Source organism: Eretmochelys imbricata, chromosome 14, assembly GCF_965152235.1.
Source record: "Eretmochelys imbricata isolate rEreImb1 chromosome 14, rEreImb1.hap1, whole genome shotgun sequence".
NCBI lineage: Eukaryota > Metazoa > Chordata > Testudines > Cheloniidae > Eretmochelys > Eretmochelys imbricata.
In genome coordinates this window covers 46,514,365-46,532,727 of record NC_135585.1, presented here as the reverse complement: position 1 = coordinate 46,532,727, position 18,363 = coordinate 46,514,365, and the positions used below count along the sequence as shown (strand labels likewise).

The following is an 18,363-nucleotide window of genomic DNA, read 5'->3' as shown; positions in this document are numbered from 1 at the left end:
TGGGCTGGTAACCTGCCCATTCTACAGTGAGGACACAAGCTAAATCACTCAGTGCTGACAGTCCTCCAGTGCCGTCCCATGATTCCCCCAGGTGTGCTAGAAGCACAGACAAGTTCTCCTATAATTCACTGGGAAAGAATCAGTGTGGCTTAGCTGACTCAGCACCGAGAACCATGGGATATGTTTCCAGCAGTCGTAGGGACTCACACGGGGTGCGCAGCACCAGTGTGGACACAGTAACTGGGGTAGGGCTTTGCAGTGGGGCTGCTCACACCCAGGTTAGGTTAACCCAGAGGCTCAGAATGGGTGCTGATCATCTGGGCTAACTGCAGTGAAGACCTACTCTGGGTGGCATTTCAGACTGAGGAGGGGATACATCTGCCCCCTTTGGCCACAGGCAGAGGTGTCATTAAATTTGGGAGGGAAAGGCCTTTATTTCATTATTCTAAACTCAGCAGCCTTCTTGGCAAGTAGCTGCCTCAGTGCACTCTACCCCAATTTCTGTCACTACATCAAACAGTGAGGGAGAAGCAAACTACTGAGAAGTTCTGATCAAATTATCAGCCATGAAATAGCTCTGAATGCTGTCACTATAAGGCTTTGGAGTCTACAACCTGAGATGAAGGGGGCAGTTTGTATCTCTCAGATCACTGGTTTCAGGCTCTCTGCAAAGTCAGGCAGGCATTGCTGTATTGTTGCAGCTGGTTCTCTTTGGAAGTATTTATTTTTATTAGGGACTTATTTTATTAGTGTTTATCAGTTAAACCCAAAAGTCAGAAGCCCCAGTTATGGAGCACAATTATGTGGCAATTTTAAAAAAAATTGGAAATAATGTAGCTGAGCAAATGACTGCATAATTACGTTACACAAGGGCCTGACAACAGTGTAGTCAATGGGAACAGCTGTAAGCCCGTGTATGTATAGATAATAGTAGAAAATACTCCTGTAAATGTGCCATATGTTAAATCACATCCTCTTCTTTATGATTTATTTGTAGAAGAACATCGTGAAGAAAAAGGTAATGTTTCTTCGTTAATGTTTGCAAGGAGGGAATATAACTTATACTTCCTAAGCAGCTATTGAGGGCTCTTATCAAACAGAACACACTCTGCTTTATATTGCATGCCAAGTAGAGCTCCACCGTAACCCCTTCCATTCTGCACACACTAGCTATGTCTACCAGTGCCCCAGCCACTGAAATAACCTGGGGATTTGCTTCCTAGTCATTGACAGAAGGGAGCAGGTGAATGTATTATTTTGTCATTCACTATATATTTAGTGATGGGGAAATGTTAAGTTGTAATAATATTTCTAACTTCCCCATCAGGGACATTCCCCATCAGGAAGGTGGTGGCCAGGGAGAAATTGTCTGCACAAAGGTTGGGGCTGGGATTAGACATATAATTGTGAATTGCTAAACTTTCAGACATTTAAGTTGTGATTCATTTTTATAACATTTCATGGCACATTTTCACAAATGTATTAACTTAGAGTTGACATTTGGGATAATTACCTAGGTACTGTAATGTGATTTTGTGCAATAACTCTTGACTAGTACATTCAGTAAACAGAATCTTTGCCAGATTTGCCGTAGCAGATCAGACCAGGGAAGAAGCTACTGTGGGATCCTGTCTCCCTGTTGCTTCAGAGAAAGGTTCCAGAAACCCCAATAAGACAGTCATGGAATACCCTGCCCAGAAGGGATGTTTCTTCCTAGCTCTAGGCAGTTCAGGATCAGCTTATGCCCTGAATTGGGAGATTTTACATCCCCAATAATTTTGCAGTTCTATCTAACAAATTGTGACTGTCCTCACTCTCCCTGGATATGTGTAATGCTACTCAGCTCTTGGTCTGAGTGATACCTGATGGGGAAGAGTCACTGTGTATTTCTTGGGAAAGTATTTCAGTGAAATTGAAAGGCAGCAACTTAAAAAAATGGGAAAAAAACTGTTGAGAGAGGGTGACTAGGACCATCCGATAATCGATTTACCATCTCCGTGCTGTTCGTTAGTCTGTGCACCTCTGCCATGTCCTCTGCTGTCTCCTCTCTGAACAGTCCTAATAATAACCTCTCTCTCCCCACACTGAAGTCTTTCCATACTATAATTAACACCTTCTCCCTTTTCTGAATCCTCCACCCGCAATTTCTGCTCTGTCCTGTTGGAGATAGTGACCAGTAGAGGCACCAACTTTCTAATGTGTGTGTGTGGGGGGGGGGGGGGTCTCGATCCCCTGGTTCTGCCCCAGGCTCCATCCCCAGCTCCACGCCTTCCCCCAAGGCCCCGCCCTGCCTCTTTCCAGCCCGTTCCACCCCCTCCCCTGAATGCACCCAGCCCTCACTCCTCCCCCTCCCCGCTCAGCGCCTCCTGCACACAGCAGAACAGCTGATCTGCGGCAGGTGGGAAGTGCTGGGAGAGAGGGGGAGGTGCTGATCAGAGCTGCTGCTGGCGGGTGGGAGGCACTGGGAGGGGAGGGGTGTTGGCTGCCGATGGGTGCTCAGCACCCACTATTTTTTTCCCATGGGTGCTCCCACCCTGGAACACCCATGGAGTCGGCACCTATGTGTTCATCTACATGCTTTTGGATTCTATTTTTAATTATAATTTCAACCAATTTACTGGGATCTGAATTAAAGTTAACTGGGCTGTAATTCTCCTTATCACTCTTGCACTTTTTAAAAAATATAGGGTGCAACATTTCCTACCTTCTTTTCCTCTGCGTCAGTAGCTGATTTTAATTAGATGCATATTTTTGCTAGCAGCTCAGCTGTTTCATTCTTAACACTCCTTCAGGACTGCTTGTTTAGGACTGTGCAAATGTCTGGATCTGTTGTGAATGCCTAGGTGCATCTTTTGTCTAACGAGTTAAACTCCTTTTAGGTTTTTGGCTCCCATCCCTTTTTTGTAAGCATGGATTCAGATCTATTTATTTATTGTTTTCTAGGGAAACTCTTCACTGAATTTGGGCTTGGTAAGTTCCATTTCCTGCCCCCAACATACACACCCTTAATATAGTCCGTGTTCTACACTGTGTCCTGCTCAGCGTGTCTATGTTCAGAGGAGTTCTCATCTCTCTCTCTCTGTGTTTGCTTTCAGGGCTGAGAAGAGCCCAGCTATATGCAGGTACTGTACCAAAAACTGACACTTCATTCACATCAGCATCCCACCTGCCCCTGAGAGCTCTCTCCTCATTTCCCCAGTGCACCAGCACTTTCATACCAAAAGCAATAGGCTGGAAACAGCAATGTCACTGGGGGCAGATGGAAAGGGGCAGACAAAACCCAGGTTTATTGCACAGCAGGGACATGCCCCCTTTGGGAAAGGGCTGATTAGTGAGGAAATGCTGCCCCCTGGTGTCACCTTTCCAGAGCGGTACCTGGGCTCTGCAGGAGGGACATTCTCAGCTGTCCATAATTAAACGGACCTGCTCAGCTCTCTCCTCCCAGCAGCAGCATCACCACGCTCACACCAAGCTTTAGCCACAATTTCCTTCTAGTGTAACAGGACCAGACAGGAGCTGTTCAGTGGCCCCCTGGATCTGGGGGGAGGAAGGCCCTGTCCCCACTGCCAGGGCAGACAGGTTTTTATAACCAGCTTGTGACACTCCCCTGACCCAGTTACAACAAACTGTGCCCAGACCATGAGGCAGCTTTTCTGTGGCTGAGCTGTGTGTGTGTTTGCTCCCAGCCTGCAGCCTGACCGTGTGTGTGCCCTGGTGCCTGCTGGGGGAGTCGGGGCCGCTCCAGCAGGGATCAGAGAGCCCAGGGGCCATGCACACACACAGCAGCCCCACTGGCCCAGGGGTCCATGCACTCCGGGGTATCCTACCACACAGAGCTGGGGAGGGGACACCCAGGGCAGTTACACAAACACCCGTGGGGGTCCTGTTAGGGTTGCCACCTCTGAGGTGCAAAAAAACCAGGACATCTGCCTGCTCCACATACAGCACCTGTCCCCTCACCCCAGCACTGTGTCCCCATCCCATCCCTGGGAGAGGGCACCAGCCCCATGCGCTCATGTTCCTGGGCCAGGCACCAACCTCGCCAAGCAGGACATGGTGCCAGATCTACTCCCCTCCCGCCCCAGTAGTGACCCCCACATCCGGTACTTGAACCATGTAAATGGGCCCTACTGGTCCCGCACTCCCCATCTCACTTGGGGCTAGTAATGTCGTGGGCAGACTCACAGATTTCCCAGGTCAGCGACCTGAACAAAGGGACAATCCTGGGAAACCTGTCCAGGTTCCAACCCTAGGTCCTGTCCAGACGGCACAGTAACACCCAGCTGAGCCGGGTACAGGCAGCCAGACATGTGCCAGCCTAGGCCCCTGGCAGGGATGCTGAGCTGCCAGGGTCACTAACATGTGAACTCTGCCACGTGCCACACGCCTGCTAAGATCCCCCAGGGCCCTGGGCCCAGCCCCAGAACAGCTGTAACCTAGACTTCTAGCAATGCAGGACTGGAAGAGACCTCGAGAGGTCACCTAGTCCAGCCCCCCCATGCTGGGGCAGGGCCTAGACCATATCCGGTAGGGGATTGTCCTGTTCTTACAAACCTCCAGAGATGGGGATCCCACAACCTCCCTTGGAGCCAGGTCCTGAGCTTCACTGCCCTGAGACTTAGAAAGTGTTTCCTCATCTCCAGCCTCAGTCTCCCTTGCTGCAGCTTGCACCCATTGTTCCTTGGACAGGCCCTCGCCCTGCCTGCTGCGGGCACTGGGGGTGTCACCAAGTGTGAGCATCGCTGTTATCACACCGAATGGCTGGGGGCGCTGGGCTGGCTCAGGGGGGCAGTGAGGACAGCTCGGGCCTTTCACTCCCCAGTCACCGATCCCAGCCCAGGCTCAGAGTCCGGCTCCCAGTGAACAGGAGCTCATGTCGTAATTCTCGTTAACGGCATCCTCACCGGCCACCTCCGCAGGGAGGCCAAGGCCTGAAGGGGCTGCAGGGACGGTTCCTCCCCAGGGAGAGGCTCCAGCAGGTGTCAGGGCTGAGCCACGTTGGCAGGACAGTGCGGGGCTCACACGGCCGCTGTGACATCCTCATACCCTCGATACCCAGAGCTCCAGCAGGAGGGATGTAAACTTCACTCGTACCCCCAGCACTGAACTTACTGACACTGCCCCAAGGCCACCGCTCCTCCCGGGGTTGGGGGGGCGGTGAATAAATAGCACTGGAAGAGAGGGGCCAGGAGACCATGGCCCCATCACTTTTACTGATAGGAGGGCCAGGTCTCCCACTTTTTCCTGGCTGCAAGGGTGAGTGATGGGGGGCGGGAGGGGGTAGAGAGGAGCGACCATGGTGGCAGGGTGTTGGGGGGGAAGAGGCGGTGCGGGGGTGGAGTCTTGGGGAGAAGGGGCAGTGCGGGGGCGGTGTCTTGAGAAGGGGCAGTGTGAGGGCCGTGGCTCAGGGAGAAGGGGCTGTGTGAGGGCAGGGGTTCGGGGAGAAGGGGTGGTGCGGGGGCAGGAGCTCCAGGAGAAGGAGCCACATGGGAGGGTGGGGCCATGGTTCAGGCACCAGTGGCCCCTCTACTTTTCGGGAGCTTCCATCACTCCTGGGGAGAGGACCATCCCGGATCCTGATCCACGGGCACATCTGTGTATTTGCTGGGTGCACAGAGCTCTCCAGGGGGAGACACTTTCTCACTGACCCAGGAATCGGTGCTGGGAGGCCCCACTGCCCAGGAGGCCAAGGGCTCTCGCTCCCCTGCCCTGGGGGTGAAGGGAGGGGCCCTGGGGCTGCTGTTCCCTGTCCCAGGAATGGGGTGAAGGGGACGTGGACACAGACAATCTGCCCGCTTGCGCTGTGAGGGGCAGACCTGACTCCACGCTGGGCTTCAGAGCCTGAGCTCCAACCTGACCGTGAACATCTATGCGGCTATTTTTAGTGCCAAAGAGGGAGCCCCACAAGCCTGAATCTGTCCACCCCGTTCGGAGACTCGCTGCCGCGGGCTGTGTACATGAACCCAGAGTGTGTCCAGAGTCTGGGTCTGAAAGTTCCCAGCGCGTCTGACCCAGGGCTGGTTAATGAGAGCGAGGGGGGTGGCTGGCGCAGTGGTTAGATGGAGACGCCGGGGCCCCTGGGGCTCTGGGATGGTCTCTGTGACCATTGTCTGCTCTGGGAGACGCCCAGGTGCAGCTGCAGAGGGTCTGTGCCTCCAGCATCGCCCATGGGACACTCGCTCTGGGCAGAGTTCAGGCTGATTTGTGGGGGTCTCCATTTTCAGCCTGATTTTGGGGGCGAGATCAGGGGCTCGGGGGGAATTTTTTTACCCAGGGCAAATTAAATAGCAGCTCTGGAGTGTTTCACAGCTGATGTCCTGAGTCTGACCTGCCCGTAACTGTGCGTGTCTGGGGATGTTGAGAGTCACTCACTGCAAGTCACCGGGATTTGGGCTCCTCAGTTGCTCAGACAGGTTTACAGTGAAGCTGGGTGAAATGTTTTGGACAAATAGTTTATTTGCTGCAACATTATATTTCCGGTCGACAGAAACTATTCGCGAATCCATGTCGAGTTTGCTGACGAGTTTCAATGAACAGAAAGGTGCCACCGCTTCCCTTCCAGCCTTTAGCCCTGTGGCTGGGCCCTCAGCGGGGAGCCCCCGGTTCAGTCCCCCCGTGGGATGCCACGAGGGCTTGAGCTGCTGGGCTCTGGGGGTCTGATGACGTCCCCCTGTGTCTAAACGCTGCCCTGGGCACTGGGCCAGAGCCTGGGAGCGAGACTGACTCTGCAGCCCAGGGTGTCGGGCCCCGACCTGGGAGACCCAGAGTCCAGCCCCCCTGCTCCAGTCACCCTGTAATTATTGATCCATAACCCCAGTGACAGGAGGGGTTACGGCCCCTGGCACACCAGGGTCTCAGGCCATGTCTGCCGGGGTTTCCTTGCAGCGGTGGAAACCCCCAGGTCAGACTGGCTGTGCGGATATGAACTGGGACTGGCGCTTGGTGCAGCTTCTCCCAGATGGAGGGGGCAGTAAGTGGGGAAATGCCCCCTCCCCTCCCCACTGCCCTGGCCTCATTAGCAACAGCCTATTAGTACGCATTAGTACCCCCCCAGAATCCTCCACTGCACTGCCACCCCAGTGAGCCCAACCCAGAGCACTGCCCCATGGCAGACGGGCTGGGCCAGGAGAGGGGCGGGGCTGGCTGTGGGGTTTGCCCGGCTGGAAGGTGGTGCCCGTGGGGCCCGACAGCATGGAGAGTCCCAGCTGCGCCCCCTGGGGCAGGGCTGCACCCCCAGTGTGTGTGGGGCCAGCACCAACCTGCTCTTAGCGAGAAACCAACCACACATGACCCCAAAGCAAGAGAGATTCCCTGGGGCCTGCCTCTCCCTCACCCCTCTGGCTCCTGCCCCTCCCTTACCCTTTTCTCACCCCTGTGCCCACCTGGACCCTGCATCTATTCTGACCCCTCCTCCTCGCCCCTCCCCTTCTTCCCACCCACTTTCTGCTTCCCTCGGCCCCTCTGCCCCCCACTTTGCCTCCCTGGCATGTGCCCCTCCCTTCCACCCACCTCTGCCCCACCGGAAACCCCCCTCCCTTCCCCTCTGCCCTCCTGGCACCTTACCCTCTCCCCCAAACATCCTCTGCACCCTGAAGCCCACCCATCACTTCACACCCCCACTATGTCCTGGCATCCACCTCTCCCCTTTCCCTCCTCTGCTGCCATGTCTCCCACCCCTTCCCTCACCCCCATCTGCTTCCCTGGTGCCTGCCACTTCCCTCACCCCCTCTACCCCCTGATGGCCGTCCCACCCCTCACCCTCTTCTGCTGGCCTGGCTTCTGCCCTTCTTACTCCCCTCAGCCCTCCTGGCACCTGCCTCTCTCCCCACCCTCTCTGACCCCTGGCACGCACCCCTTCCCTCACCCCCCTGTGCCCACCCCTCCTCTAGCCCCACTCTGACCCCTTGGCACCTACCTCTCCCCAATGCTGTCTCCTAACACCTCCCTCTACCCACCTGCCCCTGCCTCTCTCCTCGCCCCTCTCTGTCCCCTGGTGCTTGTCCCTCCCCTCCTCTGCCCTCCCTGTGTCTGCCCTTCTGCTCAACCCCCTCAATCCCCCTGGCACCTACCCTTTCCCTTACCCCCCGCACCCTTCTGGTGCTGACCCCTTCCCTCCTTCCCCCTGCCCCCCCAACAACTGACCCTCCCCTTGTCTCCTTCCTCCCTGGTGCCCCCCCTCACCACCCTCTGCCCCACTGACCCCACTCTCCTCTCTCCCCTCTGCCACCATCATCCATGCCACCTTCTCTTTATTTCTCACTCTGCCCCTCCCCTCGCCCTCTGGCTCCATGACACCTGCACCCCTCACCACCCCTCTAGTCCCCTGGTGCCAGCTCCTCCTCTGCCCCAAGTCCCAGCTCTACCCTTGCCCCATCTGCCTCCCTGGTGCCTGCCATTTCCTTTGTCCCCTCTGCCCGCCTGGTGCAAGTCCCTTCCCTCGCCCCCCTTTGGACCCCTGGTCTCTGCCCTTCCCCTCACCTCAGCACTGGCCCGCCCCTCCCCTCCCCCTCTCCTAATCTCTGGGTCCCACCCCTCCCTTCATCCTCCCTCTGCCCCCCTGGTGCCCACATCTCCCTTCACAATCCTCTGCCCCCCTAGGTCCTGCCCTTCTCCACACCCCTCTCTCTGCCCCCCTTCGGCTCACCTGCTCCCTCACCCCCCATTCTGCCCCCCGGCACCAGTGCCTGCCCATTCGCTACCCCCCATGGTTCCACCTCCCCACTCCTCATCATCTCACCCCCTGGCAGCTCACCCTCCCCTTGATTTCCTCTGCCCCATTGGAGCTCCCCCATTCCCTCACACCCTCTGCCCCCTGGTGCCCGCCCCTTCCCTTGCCCACCCCAGCCCCCTGGGGTCCATCCCCTTCTTCTCCCATGGAGCCCACCCCTCCCCCCACCCCCTGCAGCCCCCAGGATCCTGCCCTTCACCCCCCCTCTGTTCTTATGGTGCCTGTCCCTTCCCTTGTCCCCTCATTGCCCTTGTGCCTGCCCCACCCCTCTACCCCTCCCCCCGCTACTCCTGTCACCTGCCCCTCCCCTCTACCCCTCCCCCCCTACTCCTGTCACCTGCCCCTCCCCTCTACCCCTCCCCCCTCTGCTCCTGTCACCTGCCCCTCCCCTTTCCTCTCCCAGCATCAGCCTCTCCCCTCCCCCCGCCCCCACTGACCCCTCCCCACCCCTCCCCCGCTCCTCCTGCCCTTTCCCCCCATTGTCTCCTCACAGGCAGAGGGGCCCTGACTCCCCTCAGGCAACAACCCCCCCACAGCGATTAACGGGGACGCAGGTTAATTTCCCTTCGATCCCAGTGACCAGCCCCTGCCCCCGGCCCTGACTCTGTGACTCTCTCCCCAGAGGACATGACACTGGATCCAGACACGGCTCATCCCTACCTCGTCCTGTCTGAGGATCGGAAACGTGTGAGACACGGAGACAGACGCCAGGATCTGCCCGACAAGCCTGAGAGATTTGATACGTTCCCTGAAGTGCTGGGCGCTGAGGGGTTCACGGGCGGGAGGCGTTACTGGGAGGTGGGGGTGGGAGACAAGACTGAGTGGGCTCTGGGGGTTTGTCGGGAATCTGTGAGCAGGAAGGGGGAGAGCTTTCTCTCCCCTTGGAATGGATACTGGGTCGTGTGGCTGAGGGACGGGGAATTCGCAGCCCTCACCTCCCCCTCGACCCCCCTCCCCGTGAGCGTCCGGCCCGGCCGGGTGGGGATTTTCCTGGACTATGAGGCGGGCGAGGTCTCGTTTTACAATGTGACTGACGGGTCCCATCTCTTCACGTTCACTGACACCTTCTTCGGGACGCTCCGCCCTTATTTCTATACCGGTCTCAACGCTGGGGGTACAAACGCTGCTCCCCTGATCATCTGCCCGGTCCCGGCTCCGGCCGGGGGGAATCTCGGTCCCTGACAGTGACCCCGCGGCTCAGACCGACCCCCGCAGCGCTGCTGCTCCTCCCGCTCCCCTGTAGTGGGGGCCGGTTACTGCAGCTACTGGAGTTTTTGTGCTGACCGGACGCTGCCAGTTTCCCTTTTCCACTGGAGGGTCCAGTGAAAAACCGGACACCTGGCAACCCCCACCCCTCACCTTGCCCCGTCCCCTGCCCCAGGGGTAGCAGATGGTGGGGGATGGGGTCATTCACTCCTGCCAGAATTTTCTAGCCCTGTGAAATCTCAGTGTAAAATAGGAAAGAAAAAAGATTATTCTAATTTAGAAAATATTATTGTAACAAGGTGTAAATACAAGAATATTTTAATTTACATTTCAACAGTATTTCAAAATCAAGCATCTAAACATCTTTTTAGAAATGGAATTATTTACATTTATTTTTTGATTCTTTCCTCAAATCTGTATTGAAGTTTAACTTCTCTAAATGACATCATTTGTATTTCAGCTGTGGAATTTCAAGAAATCGAAAATATTTGTCTTAACAAAATAAACTATTAAATTGTCAGACGCGATTGTTCAGTTACAATGTACGTGTGTCATAAACATCACAACTACACACATGTGGAGCTGCTCTCTCTCTCTCTCTCTCTCTCTCTCTCTCCCCCCCCACCCCCTTTATTGTGTTGACTGGTTCTCTCTGGGAGGCAGGGCACATACACCCACCTCCTGCACTACCCCTTTGAAAATTAATAGCTTAAAAATGATAGAATTAATGAAGCAATATATTTAAATTAACTCATACAAGATTATATAATATTCTTTGAAGTTCTGTCAGCATTAATTCACTTTCTAGCTGCATATAATTGGTAATCAAGATATGACCCTTCCTTTCTTTTTCTCACAAAACATGGTCCCCAATCTCAAATGCTATATTCTTATATACCAGGGGTCGGCAACCTTTCAGAAGTGGTGTGCCGAGTCTTCATTTAGTCACTCTAATGTAAGGTTTTGTGTGCCAGTCATACATTTTAAAGTTTTTAGGAGGTCTCTTTCTATAAGTCAATAATATATAACTAAACTATTGTTGTTTGTAAAGTAAATAAGGTTTTTAAAATGTTTAAGAAGCTTCATTTAAAATTAAATTAAAATGCAGAGCTCCCCCGGCCCTTGGCCAGGACCCGGGCAGTGTGAGTACCACTGAAAATCAGCTTGCATGCCGCCTTTGGCACACGTGCCATAGGTTGCCTACCCCTGCGAAATACAAAAATGTCTTTTACAATCTCCTTTTTTTGGTTTATTTTTCTTTAGAAATATTATTTGCAGGGAATGTCCTGTCAGTGTCCATTGTTGATTTCAAAGTACTGCCAGGCTTTCCATGTTCTTGGTTATAAGGAAACAACAAATGTAGTTTGATAAAGAAATAGAGAAGAGGTTGTATTCCTTTACTGAATCATCACAAATTAACTTAATTGTAGTAAAGATGCTGGCACTTAATGACATCTAACATGAAATTTGGTGAAGTTTTATTGGGAGATCTTTCTTCTTGGCCACAAATCAGTCAAAAGGGTGATATTTTTGTTGTCATGTGAGGTTTAGAGTACAAAGAAAACAAAGTTGCTCCAGGAAATTCATCACAATTCCTCTGAGTTCTGTCCACCACCTTCTGGAATGCTCTGTAAAACTAGTGACAGATTGGTCCAATTCCTTGATATTAGTGATTGAACCTAATTTCTTGAAGAGCTGGCTGAGCAGAGTATGAGGGGAGGCACATCACTCTCACAGATCTTGGGAGACAGGCCAGTCCTTGCTTACAGACAGTGCCCCAACCTGAAGCAAATACTCACCAGCAACCACATACCACACAACAAAAACACTAACCCAGGATCCTGTCATTGCTACAAAGCCTGTTGCCAACTGTGTCCACATATCTATTCAGGGGACACCATCATAGGACCTAATCACATCAGCCACACTATCAGAGGCTCATTCACCTGCACATCTACCAATGTGATATATTGCATCATGTGCAAGCAATGCCCCTCTGCCATGTACTTTGGCCAAACCGGACAGTCTCTACATAAAAGAATAAATGGACACAAATCAGACGTCAAGAATTATAACATTCAAAAACCGGTTGGAGAACACTTCAGTCTCTCTGGTCACTAGATTACAGACCTAAAAGTCGCAACTCTTCAACAAAAAAACTTCAAAAACAGACTCCAACGAGAGACTGCTGAATTGGAATTGATTTCCAAACTGGACACCATTAAATTAGGCTTGAATAAAGACTGGGAGTGGATGTGTCATTACACAAAGTAAAACTATTTCCCCAGGTTTATTTCCCCCACACACACACATACACTGTTCCTCACACGTTCTTGTCAACTGCTGGAAATGGCCTACATTGATTATCACTACAAAAGGTTTTTTTTCTCTCCTGCTGGTAATAGCTCACCTTACCTGATCACTCTCGTTACAGTGTATATGGTAACACCCATTGTTTCATGTTCTCTGTGTATATAAAATCTCCCCACTGTATTTTCCACTGCAGGCATCCGATGAAGGGAGCTGTAGCTCACGAAAGCTTATGCTCTGATAAATTTGTTAGTCTCTAAGGTGCCACAAGTCCTCCTTTTCTTTTCACTAGCTTGTGTTTCTCTTAACACCCCAGCTCCTGGAATCCTGTGATTACGTGACAATCTCAGCTCTCACTTTAACAAAGGTCAGTTTCTTTCTCTCATGGCTCAGTAGAAAAAGTTGAGAATGTGACCAGAGTGAATCATGAACGCTCAGAAACAAACAAAAACTCCAGAATGTAATTTTTTAGAAGAAAAACCCTCTATGTTTCCTTCAGCCAACCTCAAGATTTTTGATTACGTGGTGTTGACTGTACTGCCTTTGCAATGATCAGTTTGTTTTCAGGCCTCTTGTCTCCAGCAAAAGCTCTAAGCTCTAAATATAAAAATGAACATTCTAATTTCTCTCTTTACTTCACCCTTTCTCCAGGAGACCTGTGCTCCTTTGCTGCTTGGGCCCACAGCCGAGCTCCCTGTGCATTCCCACACTTTGCCCTCCCTTTCTATTAACTGTGCTGTTTTAGATAAATGATGGCACTAAATTAGAGGGTTTTCCAGGGGTAGCAGATAGAGATTTAAGGCCTGAGTTCTCAGTGGCACAGGATTGCCAACCCCAAACTTTTGAAAATCATGAGTCAGAACCCCCAAAATGATGGAATTGCTTTTATGAGACATAAAAATAAAAATAATAATAAATGTTGAGCATAAGCTTTCGTGAGCTACAGCTCACTTCATCGGATGCATTCCAATATTGCTGGGTGGGTTAAGGGAACCACTGTCGTGGCCCATTGTGGCATGTAGTAGTTTAGATAGTTTAGTGTCCTTTTTCTTTTGTAGAGAAGCAAAGTATGTGTTGTAAATGGCTTGTCTAGTTTCTGTAAAGTCCAGCCACGAGGAAGTTTGTGTGAAAGGTTATTTTTTTATGAGTATCCATCCGATGAAGTGAGCTGTAGCTCATGAAAGCTTATGCTCAAAGAAATTGGTTAGTCTCTAAGGTGCCACAAGTCCTCCTTTTCTTTTTGCGAATCCGGCCTACACAGCTGCTACTCTGAAACCAATACATGTTGAGTTTTTTTTCGATTTGCCTTCTGGCTTCTCAGTCCTTTAGGCTGCACTGAGATCACATTTTTATAGATTTTTTCTGCAACCAAGAGAACCAGAAACTTCCTTTGTTTAGGAAACAAAAGCCAAGAGTCTCACCTCGTCACATGCTTCCAGGAGCTCTGGCTTTAACAAACACACCAAATAGCCGGCAAAACCATGCTCTGAAGTGTCCCTAGTCTCTGTTTGCTAGAAGCTGGGAATGGGTGACAAGGGATGGATCACTTGATGATTGCCTGTTCTGTTCATTCCCTCTGGCGCACCTGGCATTGGCCACTGTCAGAAGACAGGATACTGGGCTAGATGGACTATCGGTCTGACCCAGTCTGGCCGTTCTTATGTTCACGAGATTCATTATAAAATCATGAATGTTGGCAACACTTTTGACACAGCGTCTCCTTTACACTGAGGCAGAGCTGTCTTAGTGTATGTCAGAATCAGGCCTTTGAAACACTGATTCCAGCTTAACCAAGTTTTTGGCCTGTGAATTTAATATCCCGAGACTTGGAAGGATTAGATTTTATCAGAAGATGTCAGTAAATATTGATTTCACTGTACACACAAACCATGGAAAAACATTTCCACTGATAATAACTGAAATTTACAAATAGGCACAGTAAGGAAAATGCTGCTTGAGAACTTACTAGAGTTTGATTTAAGGAGATTTACTTTGTATGTTTTGACAGGTGATGTTGACAATTTGTGTTTTAACAGTTACACTTTTTAACTTTTTGAATCTCCTTGTCCACTGTCACAAAATAATTATTGTCTGACTAAAATATTGTCTGACCCCTGCCCCAAATTTCACACAACTATGAATAATAATATTGACAAAAATTGAAACTGATAAATACAAACAAATTCCTACAAATAAATATTAATCTTATCTGTCAAAATTACATATTAAACCAAATGAATTCTGCCAAGCCTAAATATCACTCCTTAAACATGCAGTTCTGTGAGCTCATCAGGACAGGGGGATGCTGATGTCCATGTGAAGCCCTAGTGACCCCCCCCACACACACACAGACACCGGCAGAGGGGGCTGATTGCAGGATCGGAGCCTTTTGGGGACATTTCTCACCAAAGCTTCCAAGGCTGGAATGTTGCCAGTGATCTGGCTCCAGCTCAGCAAACAGCCTGAGTCAGTTCCAGGAATTCCAGCTATTACCAGCAGGAGAGCGAGTTTGTGTGTGTGGTTTTTGGAGGGGGGTGGGGGGTGAGAAAACCTGGATTTGTGCTGGAAATGGGCTACCTTGGTTATCATACACATTTTAAAGAGAATGGTCACTTTGGATGGGCTATCACCAGGAGGAGAGTGAGTTTGTGTGTGGAGGGGCGGAGGGTGAGAAAACCTGGATTTGTACTAGAAATGGCTCAACTTGATGATCACTTTAGATAAGCTATTACCAGCAGGAGAGTGGGGTGGGATGAGGTATTGTTTCATGGTCTCTGTGTATATAATGTCTTCTGTAGTTTCCACAGTGTGCATCCGATGAAGTGAGCTGTAGCTCACGAAAGCTCATGCTCAGATAAATAGTCTCTAAGGTGCCACAAGTACTCCTTTTCTTTTTGCGAATACAGACTAACTCGGCTGTTACTCTGAAAACAGTTCCAGGAAGGGAAACACCCAGCTGCTGCTGCTGGAGCGGGGCATATTTCTGAGCTCAGGAAAGTGAAACTACCCCTGTTCCACTGCCCGGAGGGAACCATGGCTGCAGACAACCCCTTGGAAAGTCTCCAGGAGGAAGCGACATGTCCCGTCTGTCTGGAATATTTCACAGACCCTGTCACTCTGGAGTGTGGGCACAATTTCTGCAGAACCTGCATCGCCCAGTGCTGGGAGGGACCTGACACAGCTGCCTCCTGCCCTCAGTGCAGAGAAACTGTGCAACAGAGAAACCTCAGGCCCAACAGGCAGCTGGCAAATGTCCTAGAAATCGCCAAACAGCTGCGTTTACAGGCAGCGAAGGGAGCAGGAGAGGATGGGGTGTGTGGGGAACACCAGGAGACTCTGAAACTGTTCTGTGAAGAGGATCAAACTTCTGTCTGTGTAGTTTTCCATCTGTCCCGGGCTCACAGAGCTCACAGGGTGGTTCCCATAGAGGAGGCTTCCCAGGAGTACAAGGTAGGGAATTGCTGTCAAGTTTAATGGGTAATAACTTTGGATTTTCATTACAGGCTGATTTCACTGGAAGTTGCCTGTCACAGGTGTGACACATCACTCAGCTCTGTAAAGCCTTCATTGTATGGGAGATGCTGTAACAAAATGAATGATCTGGCAGTGTGGCAGCAGAATCAGAATATCAAGTCTTAAAAGATATTTGCTGTGGGAAACTTTTCTCTGAGATTCTGAATGCTTTTCAAACCCAGCTTCCACTGCTGAAAGAAGGGGACTTTTTACACAACGGACCGTGTTATGTTAACAATCAGTGAGGTTTAAATCACAAGAGCTGCAGTCCAGTCTATGTGAGTGTGTTACCTTCAGACTACAGAACTGATCATTTAAATATCAACACTGTTAATTATTTTGTTCCCCATGTGAGAGCAGAGAGGGAGAATTGCAGCTCGGCACCATTTACTGCCAGTGACGCCTCCTTCCGGTGCTACAAGCGGGTGATGTTTGGGAGATGCCACCTCTTCTGTTCCCCCCAGTAAAGGAGGACCCGGCCCAGAGAGTCCAGCAGAGCCCAGGGGAATATTCTAGCCCCATGAGGGGACCAAGCCCCAAGAGCCCTTGGAGCCCATCAGCAACTCCATCCTGTTCTGAGCACTGCACCATCTACTGTGAACAGATCATGGTGTCTCCTTTTGGTGACTCACATGGGCAGAGCTTATTTGTGGGTGGAGCTTCAAAGAATCCAGCCACATCCCTCCCCCCAACCCCTGTGCGCCCTTTCTGATCCCTGCTCATTTATGAAGCTCTTTTTCTGATGCAAAGGCTGCTTTTCCGCCTCCTGTCTGTCACCAGCCCCTGCTGGCTCCCTCCCTCGCTGCTTCCCTGCAGCAGCACCACAGGGGTGTCAGCCAAACAGCAGCCCATGAGCTCTCAGCAGCAGCAGCAGCCTGGGCCCTTGGGCAGAGAGGAGGAGAGAACTCGAGGGCTCAGAGAAAAGAGACAGAGAGTGAAATGGGGAGATCTCTGGAGGGGACTCTGGGGGGCTGCCAGGGGTGTTGCACAGAGCGGGGCTGACGGGGCAGGAGCACGTTGCTGTGCTGTGTGAATGAATCACACGCTGTCAAAGGGGAAGGGAGCCCTGGGTTATTACAGCTCTGGAGCCGTTATAATTATGGATGGCCCATTCCCGCAGATCGAGTGTGTTCCCTGTTCCTCACTGACCTCCAGCTACATCACAGCTTCAACCTGTCCAGTTAACGGGACTGCACTGGTTCAGGTGCTCAGCTGCTGCCACATGGGCACCTGGACAGATGAGAGCACAGTAGGGTCTTGTTTCTGGCCTGGGTCTGGGGTACAGTGGAGCAAGGTGCTGTCCCAACCTCTTCACTCTCACTGACAGGAGGGATCATTCAGACTCTTCCCAGCTATTTCCCCTCTGGCCTGTGCTCAGGGATGGGAAACTTTAGCTAAAACACAGGACTTGAGAAGTCCTGAGTGTCTGCACGAAGCAGAGCCCCCGCTCTGAGACTGGCCTCTCTTCCCCCACGAGGCCTTTGGGGCCGGCAGAGCCGAGTCTGGTGCTCGCTTCCAGGGTATTTTACTGCTCCTGTATGAAATGCCAATATGGATAGGACTGTCCACCCATCGGACAGACAGACTACTGGCTGTTTATTGCACACGATGCCCCTGCAGGTGAAACTCCAGGGAGCCCTGGGCCATCTGAGGAAGGAGCTGGAAGAGGCTCTGGCTCTGATGTTGAAAGAGGAAGAGAAAACCACAGAGTGACAGGTGGGTGTCTGGGTTTATTCCTCCCTGAGTCCTTCCCCCTGCAGCGTTCCCTGGAATGACGGGGCCGTAATGCTCCAGGATGAGGTTATGAACCTGCTCTGGTTGTTTGCTCCGTGGCACAGGCTTGGTGCCGGCCATGGGGGGTACATGCCTCCAGCGTTTGGGGAGGCCGGGCGTGAGTGCCGGAAACTCCCTGCGCCCAGATCATCACCCCGCCCAATGACGGGAGAGGGACGGAGAGGAGCAAGTGGCGGGGCCCCCCACACAGCTGACAGGCGGCAAGCGGCAAGTGCTGCGGTGTTCGGGGGAAGAGCGGGAGTGAGGGCTCCGGGCGGAGCGCAGGCAGGACTCCACAGGCGGCAGGTCTGCAGCCTGCCTCCAAAGGGAGGGGCGCTGCATCCTGTTTGGGGAGACTCAGCCTCCCCTGGCCTGTGGTACCTGCCATCCAGGGTGCTGGCAGCATCAGGCTGTGTCTCTGGTGGGGATCTCAGCGCAGCAGCTCCTGTAGGCGGAGGAGGAGGGGCAGTTCCTGGCCCTTGTACAGTGGTGCAGACCCACCCCTGAGATCTCTGATGGGGCAAATTCTCCATACTGGGTGCAGTGTTTTCACTATTCCATGGATCCTGTTTCCCTCCTGCAGATGGGGAGGGTGTGTCGGCTGCTCCAGCCATCGGTTTTCAGTGGCCTCCATGACAAAGCTCTGCAGCTTCTCTGCAGCCTGGAGGAAACAGATTGTTCCTTCTCTCCCTGCACCCACAGTCCCTGCAATGAATCTGCCCAGTGCCTGGGCCAGACACTGGAGCTGGGAGCTGGGAGGAGGATTTGCCCCCATGGGTGAGGTTCAGATTCGCTCAGCTGGCTGGGCTGGGGGCACGCTGGGAGCTGAGCTC

General features: G+C 52.2%; 1 protein-coding gene and 2 pseudogenes across 2 annotated transcripts in view; all 3 read left to right on the top strand.

The window, feature by feature from the left end:
- LOC144275259 (E3 ubiquitin-protein ligase TRIM39-like) overlaps positions 1-18,363 on the top strand; it is a 412,642-nt gene that overhangs the window by 40,741 nt on the left and 353,538 nt on the right. The window contains exons 7-9 of the mRNA XM_077834448.1: positions 998-1,018; positions 2,944-2,970; positions 3,096-3,122. Of these exons, the coding sequence (XP_077690574.1) occupies positions 998-1,018; positions 2,944-2,970; positions 3,096-3,122 (75 nt within the window). The remainder of the gene's footprint in view (positions 1-997; positions 1,019-2,943; positions 2,971-3,095; positions 3,123-18,363) is intronic.
- On the top strand, positions 9,354-10,280 carry LOC144275274 (E3 ubiquitin-protein ligase TRIM39 pseudogene; annotated as a pseudogene).
- Positions 15,003-18,363, top strand: part of LOC144274887 (E3 ubiquitin-protein ligase TRIM11-like) — a 47,109-nt pseudogene continuing 43,748 nt past the window's right edge. The window contains exons 1-2 of the transcript XR_013347971.1: positions 15,003-15,694; positions 17,378-17,473. The product of XR_013347971.1 is annotated as an E3 ubiquitin-protein ligase TRIM11-like (transcript). The remainder of the gene's footprint in view (positions 15,695-17,377; positions 17,474-18,363) is intronic.